Here is a 14,204-nt window from a genome sequence, read left to right as displayed (position 1 = left end):
TTTCCACATGCCATTTCAAATACAGGGTTTACTGCTTTGAACTCCTGAGTCTAGTATTAATGAGAATTCTCTAAGGAGAAGGATCAATCTAGCATGTACATAAAAAGGTACTACACATCATGCGCCCTCGTTTCTAAATATTTTAGGTTACATGAAAAGAGAGTAAAACCGCTAAAAGAATCTGGAGCATGGGTAAATGGGTCATTGCTAGACCACTTCATTAATGAGCACTAGATTAATGGAAATATATAAAATATGGCCAGTTAACAAGTCTTAAGATTCACGTACAGTACTTAGTAAACACAATCAAGACATTCCAAAAATAAACCAGCACCAATTTAGTCCCAGACTTTTTTTGGCGCAAAAGTCCTCTCTTCTCCCCCCTGGCCTCTTGACCACACATAAAATGTAATGGACTTTATAAATTGCAGTAACAGAACTGGTATTTTTGTGTCTTTACTTAAGGCAATTTAATTTTAAAATGAATGGCAATCTGAAATGTTACACATGTAAGCAGTCAACGCAGAAGCATAAAAGAAATAAAATTTGATGGGGCTGACTTTTCTACCCTCCCTTCACTTCTGTCTCATGCTATCCAGATTTTGCTACATTTATTCCTTCAGTGGTTTCTATTCCACCCTTCCTCACAGGTATCGCTTGAAAGTTTGTTCTTAAATTCCTCCTCTTTTTCCTTTCTACACCTTAGCCCAGAACCACCCCATTGCTTTACAGAACTTCTGTGATTCAAAAATCTTGCTCTTCCCCAGACCCATTTTCTGCTGTTCTGTCTCTCACCTGCATCTTTCCAGCTCAAACCAAATCTGATAAAAAACACCATATTTACCTGAACCCAAGATGACTCTGAATGTCATGCACTCCCCACATTAATTAGACTCTATCCATGGAAAATTTATAAATTTGTTATAATTTTCAATGGATAGAATCCAGTTACTGGAGGGTCATCTTAAATTCATACCCCCTACCGCTGCATAGAAGCAGCAGTGGCATGGAGGCACGTACAAGAGGATTCAAGGTGCCTGACCCCTACCCCCCAAACACCTTGCCCCCTGCCACCTATCCACCCAACCTGCACCCCAACTACAACCTCAATCTCTCCCCCCAACCCCACTGTCACTTACCTTCTGGCTCTGACCCATGGCATGGAGCACATGGTTGTTCTGGCTCCAGCCCAGCCAGCCACACAGAAGTTGTTGCAGCAGCAGCAGCTCCAGCCAGGCCTTAGAGCCAAAGGCAGGGCCAGAGCAGCCACTGCCACCTTGTACTCAAATCTTAAATGAGGCGCCCCCCATCCAATGATACATGGGGGTGGGGACTTTGTCTTGGATACAAGTAATTATGGTACTTGTCTTTCTTCCTACACCACCTTTCTCTATCTGTTAATATAAAATAAAGGAGAAACCTACACTAAATGAATGTAGAGATTGCAAAAGCAACAATTAAAAGTCAAGAAATACTAGTATTAGAATTACCCAAGAAGTAGCAGATAAGTGACAACTTATTTTCTTAAATGGGAAAGATCCTCAGGGGCTCTTCCAATATGTACCCTTTATTTCTCCCGAAGACCCTGTATTGTAATGATGTTCTTAAGCTCAGAAGGGCTAGATGATGTTTCTCCCAGTGAGAATGGGAGAAGAACAAGGAGATAGGGGTCAGTTTACTGCACTACACAAAAGGGTCTAAACCTAGGGGCAGAATTTCTCCCGGCACAGCTCCAAGCTGCAAAGATGGACTGCTAAGCCCAGAGTGAATCTAAACGTATTCAGAACTGGTGTGCTGGACTGGGGTAGGCAACCCCCAGCATAGGTGCCAGAATGTGGCACACAAAAGCATTTTGCTTGGCATGTGCACCTCAGGGTGGGCAGCAGGGAAGTGGCCAGGGCTGCACTGCCACAACAAGGATCAGGCCCCTTGCAGTTCCCATACCGTCCGCCCCAGAACACCAACAACTTACAAGTCAAGGTTGTGGGTGTTATGAGCACTCTGCCCAAAAACGTTGCTGACCTCTGCACTAGAATATCAGTCTGGGGGATGGAAGTCTTTCATTTTTCCAGATTACTGGCAGCAGCAGATTTTGAAACACTGCCTTCCTGACATGCAGTACTTCTGTAAAAGCTTGAATTGAAATGCAAGAGAGTTACAGGTTAACTACTACTATCTCCCCTCCAATACCTTTTACTAAGGTAGAAGGAATTTGAGTCCTGATCTTTTTTTCCCAGTTCAGGAGGCAGCCCATGCAGAGCACTGTGGCATGCTAAAGGGCACCACAACCTGACACAGGAATTTCTCTGCATAGGAGTGGTTTACACAGACTGGTGGAGAGTTTTTGTCTCAGTTCAACAGAGTCCTCAGTCCGTCAACCAATGAAGAGAGAGCATGATCCTCCACTTGAGGCTACAGGAAGCCAGGGACAGGATTTGAAAACAACATGTCATCTGACAACATACTCTGTACTTACACGTTCCTATGATAGTGACCTAGAGCACCCAACATGCAGCAATGCAGCATGTTCAATTATTAAAAACACCTGAAATTTGGATTTATATTAAACTGAAAAATTTTAGTGTAAATTAGATACATGGTTTTTATCTTTTTTCAAAAAGTCTTTTTTTTTTTTTTTACTTGTCTCTTGGGGTTTGCATGAATCGCAGGAAGTAGGCTTTACCAGTAGGCCTGATCATGACAGCGAGAGACATCTACCTGGACATTGCAGGAATTAGGAGGCATCAAATACAGTTTCAGTAATTCTCTAATGAAAGGAATGAGGAAGAGGAGCTGAGCAGTGGAATTTTACACAGGATTGGAAGAATACACTGGAGAACTTGTCTGAGGCTGAGCAATCTGTGGAGAGGTCTGGGGGCTGCCCTTCCTCCTATCCTGTAATCCAGTGGCTCTCAACTGGATATCCTCAAGGCACCCCTCCTTGATGCCAGCTCTTATCTTTCATTCCTTTTCCGATTATGGAAAATGGAGGAATTCTTCTGTTGCAAAGAATTTAAAACACTACGATAGGTCAGAATATTTTTGACACTATGGATTCCTATTTGAAATCTCTGAGTTTATCTTATGAACCATGAGCAGGTGTTTCCACACCCAACAGTGCTAATACTGCACTGCAGCTTTAAAAGGATCTCACAGCATCTCAAGCTATTGCTGCACCCTGACTGAAAATAACTGCTAAAGACAAATTATTGGACTTTAGAAGAGAGGGAAGAGAAAGTCTTTAGCCTAGGGGTGTTCTGCTTGAGGCCCTCAAACTTTTAAATTACGAGACTCTTAAGGCAAATGGTGTTAAGAAAAAAACCCAATAGTTCCTGATAGACAGAAATGAGCCATGCCTTGCAATTTCCAAACTGAAGGGTATGAAATAGTCCTACTGTGACAAGGAGAAGGTTCAAAGGATTTCCTCCCACTGTTTCCCTACAGCTCCAGGAGCTGCTCCAAAATGAGCCTAAAGTGCTCAGGGCACTTCATTGTGGCTCTACCCATGACTGAGAGAAAAACAAAGGAGAGGTCACAGTACTTCCTTTCCTAGATTATATAAGGGTAGGTGTAACAGTGAAAACAAAAAAAACCCCAGCTTGTATGTGAGATTTCCAGACAGTATGGCAATGCGATGCAGGTACATTAAGTTACTGAAAGTGTTTGCTGACACCACAATATGAATGCCTATACGGAACCCTATCACTGCAAAAGCCAAAATGGGAAAAGAGGAGGGAAATTTCCTTTACTCTAAACAACAGAGAATGGACCTTAAGGTGTATAAGCACATTCCAGTGCATTGGCCAAGTTTCATCAAGCCTTTTAAATTGGAAACTGTAGGTGATGTTGCTGCCATCAGTCATATTACCACAGAAAATTGCATATAGGACTTCTGGCCTCTTAGAAAAAGGAACAGGCAAGAGATATCTGGTAGGGATCTGATAGGGATCTGTTGCAAATACAGTTCAGAACTAATGCTCCAAACAAGCACACAGACAAAGAGAAGTTAAAGCAGAGGTATTTTAAGGTTCATGGCAACCCTTGATCCTCTGGATCCTGGTGTATGAGTAACAGGTCTAGTCAGGTTTTCTGATGAATGCGCTTGTGGATGATGAGTCCAATTCGAAAGTAACACAGTTTGTTACAAGTTTCAGAGATTGACTGTCTGAGTTGAAGTCCAAAGATACTTATTTGGTAAATCATCAACAGGAGGCTTTTCTGATGACATGCATTTTATGAATGTGAATGTGAATGAAGAGAGGAAGGTCATTTGACACACAAACAAGAAAGGAAAGGCACTTTCAAACAGAAGTTGCACAGCAGAAGTTGTAAAAATGACAGAAAAACAGTAGTTTTAAAGTTAGTTAGGGACAGAAGGATTAAGAGCAGAAATATAGCCTGGGCCACATAGCGAAGTGTTTTGAATGTGAGATGTTTGAAGCACACGTGGAAAGCAAGAAGAGGTCAGTAGAAGGATGTGAAAGAGCAACAAGAGCTTGGGAAAAGGTGGAAGGTTCAGATTTTCCCAAGCTGAGTTTCTATTGGGAGTAACAAAATGAAATGTCATAACTGATAAAGAGGGGGAGCTGAACAGAGAGAGACCAAGGGTGCAGATATCTGAGATTTAGAACCACAGTGATCTTAGAGATGAAGTTATGCAAAAGAAATACAAACCTGTCTGTGGCCAGTCATGCGTGAAGTGCATTTTTAACGCTAATTAAACATTTAGAGAATCGACTGCATTTATCATACACCAAAGCAGAATTTTCTGAAAACCTTAAGAAAACAATGGAACAAATTGTAACTGTCAAGTAGCTCTCCTATGTAAAAAAGTGAAAGTAACAGCTTTCAGACTATAAGGAGCTGCTTAACAAACAAGTGTGCAAAGTTGCAGTGTGAGAAATATAATATTAATGTTTAGGGACATTTGGGGTTCCCAGGAAGAGAAGTAGTAAGGGAGAAAAAGCACACATTTTGGTAAGACAAGAAGTATGCAAAATATGTACACTTGGAGAACAGGCTTTCCATTTCTTCTGTCACTGAGTATAAGTACATGTGTGGCAAGATACATTATAGGAGACAGGGAACAGGTATAAGTGCATGTGTTATGAAGGTGGAATTACTGGGGTGGGATGGAGCAGCATAATTTTGGAATGATTCCTGGAAGATCAAGAGGACAGAAATTTTCATGTATAGTGGGAGGGAATAGACCGGGAGATGGTTGAGCAGCACATGGTCAGGGAGCTGTTTGTTAGGGCGGAAAAGAGAGATCAGGTATACAGTAGAGATGGATGATACAGGACAGACAAGAGAAGGTGGGGTGTGGATGAAGGATAGAGATGGGGAGCAGGCTAACAACAGCGGGTAACAGAGGAGAGGAACATGCACTGGCAGACAAAATGCAGCATCTGCAAATGGGAAATATGTGGGGGAAAGCATGGATTAAAGGGGTTAATTCTGGATATTAGGGTGTGAAGGCAGGGAGCAGAAACTGATGAATAATGATAAGAGGACACAGCTGCGGATATGCCAGAGACAAGAAGTCTTCTGAGTTGTATCTTTTAAATGATCAGAGGACACAGCAGCCTATAAGAGAGAGACAAGACGTCTTCTAGGTTGTATCTTTTTATTGGTCCAACTGCCTGGTCGGGGTCAAGCCGGACAAGCTTCCCAACACAAGCCAGGCTCGAGACCTCGTCCGCCTTCACTCCGAGCCCTGTCCGTGACAGGGATCCCCCGGCCTCCCCACAACCCCTGCGCTACCACTACTACAGCACCGCCGCCCGCAACAGAGCGGGGCCTCCAGTGCTGCAGCGCTACGAGGGCCAGGGGATGAAGCGGAAGGGCCGGCAGCGCCCCAGACCACTGCACACGGCCCCGCGCCTGCGCACGCGGCCGGGGGGGGGGGGGGGGGGGGGTCACAGTTCCACAGGGGCCCGGAGCCGCACGAGCGGGGATTGGGGGGGCATCTCGCGCTCGCGTACCAACGGCCGGGGCGCCCTGGCCGCCCGCGCGCTGAGGGCTCCGGCCCGGCCGCACTCACCCTTCGCTGGCTGTCTCGCCGTCAGACATGTCGCGCGTGTGGCGGCCGCCGGCAGCGGGTGGCTGGGACGCAGCCGGGAGCGCAGCGAGTGACAGCGTGAACGCCGCGACCCCGGCCATCACTGGGCCCTCCCTCCTTCCCCGCGAGCTGCCCCCGCCGCGTGACGTCAGTCCGCGGAGCCGCCCACAGCCTCCACCACCGAGTGGCGGGGCAGGGTTGGCTAGAGAGGCCTCAGGCGGGCGGGCTTGTGCGTTTCCACCACCGCCCTCAGTGCCAGGCGGGGAGGTGGAAAGTTGGGCGGCTCGGGCGGGGCAACGCCTGAGTGACGCTGTGGGGCTGGTGTAAGGACAGGCAGACCGGGTCTCTGGGTAGATGTGGGCTCTTCTATTACAGCGACTCAATAGTTGGAAAAATTGTTCTTTGCAAGGGCCCAAAAGCTTGCAAAGAACAAGTTTTCCAACTATTGAGTTGATCTAATAAAAGAGACCACATCTACCCAAACACCCTTGTGTGCGCACTCTGTCAGGCCACCTGGAGCCATTGAGTCTCACCACGTTGGCAGTGGAGGAGCCCCTTGGAAAGAGCTGGCTTTTCGTTTTCTCTCTTTTGGTGTTTTTCGCCTCCAGAAAATATAATGGGGGGGGGTTGTTACAAGGGTTACAGCTAGGCATCGCCCTTGGAAATCTCTGGGTTTATTTTGGGAATCATGTTTGCAGCCCCTCATGGGACTAAGGTGGCAAGGCACCCTTGAAAGGGTCTTGAGGCAATCCCTGGGTACTGTAGCACTCTAGGGTGCCATGAGATCCTTTCAAGGGTGCCACACAATTTTAGCCCTGTGAGGTGGACAAATGCTCAGGCATGATTCCCAAGAGAAAACATGGAGATTTCAAACAGAAATCTAGGGCCTCAAAACCATTCTGGCCTGTTGGGGTCTTTCTGAGTTTCTTATAGCAGAAAAATTGCTCATTTTATTCTTTTTTCCCTAGTCAGAAAATGAGTGACAGCCAAGATCTGGCTGCCTTGAGTCTTAACAAGGTTGAGAACCACACACTTAGAGCAAACCTTTTTTTCCCAAACCTCTGTCATTATGAGAAGTATGTTCACAGCCCTCTTGAAAACCCTTGCCAAGTAGATGTCTCTGGCAGCATGTGCCAAGGGGAGATGGGGAAGTGGGAAGGTAGGGAGGCATGTCACAGCCCTGTATAATAAATCTAGCTCAAGAGGCCCTACTGACCATGGCTATGAAAATAAGGCACAATAGAGAACTCATTTACTGTAGGTTTTACTATAGGAAAACAGTAGTTCCATTATAGTTAAAATTGAGAATCCTTTTCTGTTTGAAGGCTGACTTTCCAGAGTACTCTAAAATCTGTAGCCTTACTGGAGTGCCTTGAAACCTGCTGTTTATCATAGGAGCACAAGAAGAAAGAGAATCATTCAAATATTGGGTAATTGCCAAGATATTGGTAGAAAACAGTACTTAAGGTTGACAGATTCTTCAGATATTTTTGGCCACATTTGTGGATCAAGCTCTGGCTTGGTCATGTCCCAAATGGCCTCAGTTGCACATTTGCCCTACCTAGTTCATGGCATCCTCCACCCCTCTGGAAAAACAAAATTGCAAATAGTAGTTGAGAAAACCAGGCTGTCTCAATACACCCATGGCTAATGTTTATGTGACAACTTAATTACACTTTGCAAACATGAACAAAGAGGTTCTGGTAAAAGTTGCAGGGGAGGGGAGGGAATTATAGGCATATTGCTACAACCTGTCTCTGTTAAGGTTTTATTTTATTTTGGGGAAATTTCTGAGTACAGCAAAAAAGATTCAGAATTTACTCCAATCATTTTTAAAAAGAAAGAAATTAAAGAAATTAACTTATAGACATGAAAGGAGGAAGATTAGGGAATGGAAAAAATGAAGGAATACAAGGAAAGGGGCTGGGCATTGTGGCAAGGGCAGAAGGAAAGATGAGAGGGATAACTGAGGGTGAAGGGAAGAAAGGTTGAGAGACTCAGGCCAAGATGGGGTGGAAATCAGGTGTACTGGGAAAGAATGGAGGGGAGCTAATAGGTTATAGGGTCACTTCTCAGCTTTACATCTTCCTTCCTCTATGTGTGTCGGGATCTGGGTTAGGGGAGTCTTAGTTTCTCTCCCCTCTCCAGGTAACTTGGGATCTGAAGAGCCTTTGGGGGTTCTGGATCTAGGGAGTGGCTTAGAGTTAAGGCACATTTAAACCTTTGAAAACCAGGAAACATAAAATTAAAGTACATGACATCAGGTGTGGGATGGAGGAGCTGCTTGGGGTGGGGAAAAGGGAATCAATAGGGAACCCAAGTAGGCAAGCTGGAGGCCTGACTAAGGAGGCCTGGCAGAGGCAGGGGTTAGGAGCTCGGGGGGGGGGTGCAGAGGCTGGTATGATGTACAGCTTGGTCTAACCTAAGAAGTGTTCAGCCTTCCAGTGAATTGCTGCCTGTGATATGTATCCAGGAGCAGTGAAAAGCAGACAGTTAGCGGAAACCTTTTACGTACTAATGGCTTCATGGAGTGGGGAAGGATGCATGAGATAGAAATGGTGACAGAGTGGTTATATGTTGTTGGGAAAGAAAGTTGAAGGAGACAAACATACCAGTCTTCTCTCACATGTTTAAAAGCACCTTAACCACCATGTCATAAAATTGTCAAGATTTTGGGGCACAGACCATGTCTGTGATTGTTCTCATTGGCCCTCTTAGCAACTGGACACTTCAAATATTTCAAAGAATGGCCATAATTCCATTCCATTATAATAAATTACAAAGGATAGAGGCGTCCTTAAGCTTCACAAATTGCCTTTATCTTGCCACAGCAGTACCTCAAGTGAAAACCTACATAAATACAATAGCGTAAATAATCCCTAACTCCTATAAAAAAATCCATTTGTCTTTCATTGAAAGTTATCAAAAATTATAAGACGACTTAATTTAGCACATAGTTATGATGCTTCCAAAATCTTGAGTTAAATAAAACTTAAAGCAAGAACAAAGAGAAATTAAGTTCAAATTTACTTAAAACAACAAATGCAGAGTTAAACTGCATGTTGACACTTAATTCTGCCCTACCTGTGCAATGGCCCAATATGCCCATAACACCGATAGTCACTATCATTCAGTTTCTATGGTCTACTATTTACCAAATACAGTAACGTTAAAAAGGGAGTGACTTAGGGCAGCAGCTCAGGGTGCCGCCTTTGGGGAGAAGTGTAGGGGGCATAAAAATAGCTGCCATTGCTGGCAGCACAATGGACAATGCTTCCCCATGTGTCACTGTTGCCATGGCACAGAGTTGCCCCAATACAGTGTTCAACCACTATTTCTTGACTTGTATCTGTGTTGCTTACAGTTCCAATGTGATCTCTCATCCAAGTCCTAACAAGGCTAGAACTGCTTAATTTCAAATATCAGATGGGAATAAGTACATTTAGTCCAGCAGAAAAAGCGCACTGTATAGCTACATTTTCTAAGCCATAATGCATACATAATATCATTTCACATGATATTTATGCTTAAGTTTACAAGCTGCACAAATGCCCTACCCAAGCCTGACAATCCTCATGTCAAGATCACTGTGTCAAGCTGGTGGCACAGCCTATAAGCACTTAGCATAAAATTAAGGCTTTTTGATTTTTTAATGTACATGTGTGATAAATCTCTTCTTCAATCACACACAAGAAGATCAAGCAGAAGGGCTCATTCCCCCTCACCCTGAAAATGCCTGGCACCACAATCAAACCATTGCCAGGCTGCTCCAACTAATGCCTCCACCCTTCAATACAGCTGTACCTGACACAGGTGTGTGCTGCAGGTGTATATGGAGATAATTCTCATTGGCTGTCTCCTGATTTTGTGGGAGGGAGTTGGGGAGATGATTGAAGGCTATGTGGAAATGTAATGCTGTATTTTCTGATTTCCAGAAGTTTGAATTTCATGGAACTCAGTGTCCTAGAGGGACACGATGCGACATGGAATGATACCGAGTAACCTTACTTCTCTGTTAATCATTCGAGTCTGTCTGTCTGTCATTAAACAAGTCATGCACATCCCCAGAGACCAATGCACAGCCAGTACAAATATTCTGGAACACTATGGTTGTGTGTATTCATCAAAATGTCCTGTTCAATTGAAAGCAGCTAGAACAGGGATGGGCAAAATATGGCCCTTGGGCCAGTCCAGCCTGCCAAATAATTCTATTTAGCCTGTGGCAGGTCCTTGGGCCCTACCCAGTCTCGGCGCAGAAGGCAGCCTGGGTGGTGGTGTGTGCGGCAGGAGGTATCTCCTGGTGTGGAATGCAGCCCACCCTATCCCTGCATGCAGCTCACAGGCATGCCAGGAGCTGTAGTCCATGGGGCTGGGTGGTGGGGCAGGGGTGGCACAATGGGCAGACTTGGTTTCCTAGCATACCCTGAGGCAGAGACTAGCTCTCACCCTCACACTGACTGCTGCTGCCAGTGTCTTCGCTGCTGCCACCAGACCCAGCCCTGCTGCCTGGCCACCCTGGCCTGTCCACCCTGCACCCAATGCTAGGGGTGCTAGATGGAGCTGGCAGATAGGATCTACATGGAGACTGGTTTGGAACAACTGCAGGCAGGGCATGCTCAGCCAGGCAGGTGGGATGGGGCCATGGGTGGGTGGGGAATGGTATCCAGGAGCAGGACAGGTGGGCAGGACTGGGGCTGAGATTGTGGGACAGTGACAGCACAGACCCAGGGCCTGGGACAGAGACATGATCTGCTCCCTGCACATCCCTGTGATGGGTACTGTTTCCGGCACTGGACAGAGTGGGCAGGACTGGATAGGATGAACTGGCCTGTCCCCTCCCTCCCCCACGTCATGCTGGGCAGCATAACAGCCATGACTGGTGGGGAAGTGGGGGGCAAGGCCGAATCAGCGATGCCCCTCTCCCCCACCCCTGGCCCACAACAGCTCACCAAAAATCCTTAAGAGGTCCTCCAGCCCAAATAATTGCCCAACCCTGAACTAGAATCTATACCAGCTTCAGCCTTGGTATGATTTGAAAATGTATCCCTGTGGAAAGCAGGTTGCCAGAGTCTAATCTTGACAAGGGGAATGATAACAGTTCAAATATCTGCGTTTATAGAAAACTGATGTAGCCTCTTCGGTAGGTACAGATGGCAAAAACCTGACCAGGTTATTGCTTTTAACTGACCAGCCCACGCAAAGTGGGATGACTGTCCCCTGAGTTACAAATGCTGGTAAGTAATTATAGATGTCCTCTGCCAGTATGCATAAAAATATAATTTATGCCTTTCCTATTTATATAAGTCAAATAAAGAAGAATCAAAAGCAGAGAGAACAGGATATTAAAATTTTCTTGCACATACACAAACCCAAAGGTAAACCAAATGAAGCTACAGTACCACAGCAAAGGCTTAGCTTTTTCCCATTAAGATCATTCTTCATTGTGTTTAGCAAGGGTTGAGAAAGGCAGCAGGACCAGTTTAGCAGCCTAAAACTACATGTTTTAGATTGCTTGTTTTGATTTGTAATTAGAAACAAGTCAAATAACACTGTGGGTAAAACTGGAATAGGATTGAACTTGGCTCATCACAGTAATGATAAATTATTAATTAGCATGTATTGTGCTTTGCATTTTCAAAATTCTGTAAAATAATTAACTTTATCCACCATACAAATATTAATCTCTCGTGTGAATGTAATTGGGTAAAGCAAGAGCCATGTAGCGGCAGGATTTAATTAAAAAAAAAAAAACAGGACAGGTTGGCTGTAATATTAAACTATTTTTTATTAAACCATGAACAAAGCTGAAGGAAGGCAGCCTGATTTTGTGAATGGAAGCATTGGTGAGAACCTTGAAGTGCTAGCTTTCTAAATTTTGCTACTGACAGGCAGTATGAACTGGGACAAGTCTTTGTATGTGCTACACTTTTTACAGTGATAGTGACATAACATTCACAAAGATACCATCCATTGATCTTGTAGGAAAAAGCCTGGTTAATTCAGAGCCTCTTTCCCTCAGGACACATCTACACGTGACGCTACATTGCCATAGCAATGCGCTACGGCAATATAGCATCCGCAGGCATCTACAGCAGCTATTTCACTGTAACAATGTGCTCCCCTGGAATAGCAGGCCGCTATGGCAAAGTAGCTGCTAAAAAAACCCAAGCACCATGCTTATGGCACAGTACGGATTGTCACTGTGCTCCGATTTAGTACTTCATTTTGGGAGTACTAAATCAAGGCACAGTAACAGTGTCGCCATAGCAACACTTCTACATAGAAGTGCCCTAAAGAAATTAACAATAGGGCCGTGTCCACATGAACGTGGAAGTTTGGTTCCCTGGGAACAAGTAGCGGTAGTGCACTGTGCACCACCGCTCCTTGTCTCTGGGGAATGCTCATGCCATGCATGCTTTGGCATACAGCACGTAACCCTGGACGGGGTAGGGGCGGCTGGGGCCAGTGCTAGGCTGGTCCCAGCAGCTTTACCTGGGGACCTGGGGGGGCCTCCCAGAGCTGCAGCAGTGGTGATTCTGCCACATGGAGCACGGCCAGTAGCCACAGTGCAGCTCTGGGCGGCCTGGCTCCACTTTTGAGCAGCGTGTGCTACCCATGTGTGTGCTGCTCCACTTTTTTTTTTTTTCCATGGGGTTTTTTGACCTCTGGATATCCAAGGGTCAAAAAAACCTGAAGAAAAAAAAAAGGTGGAGCAGTGCGCACACAGGCAGTACTCCCTTGCAGTGTGGAGAACATCTGAATGGGGGTTTTCTGTTTGTTTTTTTAAGTTAAATTTTTCATGTTCCAAGCCAAATCAGCCAAATCAATTCCAAATCCATGAGTTATTCAAGAACTGTATGTGGCCCTACTACAGGCAAACACCCTCCACCCTCACCTGGGACTTCAGATGTGTCCAAATCATTTGGCAGGCATCCTACATGCAGGCCCTAGCCCAGAGGCTTAGGGTTCAGATGCCCCCTGAATTTCACTCGCGCTCACCAATATGGCCGCAGGAGCAAGCTAGGGAGGAATCTAATGTGCGGTATGTGGCACCGCAGGCGTGTTTGAGGCACCACATACTACATGGCCACACTTGTCTGGACACAGCCTATTAGTGCTACTGGTACCATTGAGAGAAAGTCCTATGCTGCTAGCAAAATATATTCTTACCAGAGGAACATCCCACTGAAGACTACTGTCAAAATGTGGATGTCCCTGTTCATGCCTTTAGAAGATGGAATTTGGTCAATTTAGCAAACTGTATTAAGTCTAGTGTTTCCTGTTCTATTTTCCTTTCCTTCAGATCTTTAATGATATGTATTTTGCTCAATAGGCATAGCCAATGTTGTGATTTTACCTAGGATAAACTCTACTTATACAGGTCAGAAATCCTTTTACCACACATTACACATGCAGTTGCTAAAGATGAAATCTATTTGACCCAATTATGATAGTTAATTCATATTTATATTTAGCATTCTGAAATACTTGCAGAAAAGGTGCTGTAACAATACAAACATAATATTCAGTTGGCAGCAAAAGCAGTAGTTCAGGTTGTGAATAATTTCAGCCAAGATTGGAACTGGGCTGTGTTTATAGTGGCTTGCCAAGCTAATACTGTTCTTTGCAGAAAATATGGAAGTTTTGTTTTTTTTTAAATAAAAGTATCTAGCCTCTGTTGTTGTGAAGATACATGAATGGAATATAAATGCACGCTAAAATGTCTTCCAGAATCTACAGAGACTCTGGAACAATAGCTCTGTGTGCTGTAGATTGTTCCTTTTAATTTAAGTGGGATATTAAGTCTTAAGCTTAAGGATCACAGTTCAAACCCCAATCCTGCAATACATGCATGTTTAAAGCTAAACACATCACCATTTTATTTACTTCAATCAAATATCTTCAGACAAACATTTGTCTGCACGCTAGGCCTGTGCGAAGTGGCTAGTATTCGCTTTGGATTCAGATTCGGCCAATTCGGGGGAGAGTGATTCGAATCACTGTCCCGAATCAATTTGGCCGAATCTGCCTGCTGCCAAATCAGCCGAATCACACAGGTCCCATCCCCTGTCTGCTCTCGCAGGCCTGGCAATGGCTGCCCTGCCCAGCCCAGCTCCCAACACTTTGACAAAAAAAGGGCTGG

At 44.9% G+C, this 14,204-nt stretch overlaps 1 protein-coding gene across 1 annotated transcript in view; it reads right to left on the bottom strand.

Moving 5' to 3' along the window:
• The window catches only part of ABHD5 (abhydrolase domain containing 5, lysophosphatidic acid acyltransferase), a 36,409-nt gene extending 30,196 nt beyond the window's left edge, over positions 1-6,213 (bottom strand). Inside the window, exon 1 of the mRNA XM_014603193.3 lies at positions 6,044-6,213. Within this exon, the coding sequence (XP_014458679.2) occupies positions 6,044-6,162 (119 nt within the window). The 5' untranslated portion in view covers positions 6,163-6,213. The remainder of the gene's footprint in view (positions 1-6,043) is intronic.
• Positions 6,214-14,204: the final 7,991 nt, after the last annotated feature.

Source organism: Alligator mississippiensis, chromosome 5 (assembly GCF_030867095.1).
Source record: "Alligator mississippiensis isolate rAllMis1 chromosome 5, rAllMis1, whole genome shotgun sequence".
Taxonomy (NCBI): domain Eukaryota; kingdom Metazoa; phylum Chordata; order Crocodylia; family Alligatoridae; genus Alligator; species Alligator mississippiensis.
Note: the sequence above shows the minus strand (reverse complement) of the source record. Positions and strands in the feature narration are given on the sequence as shown.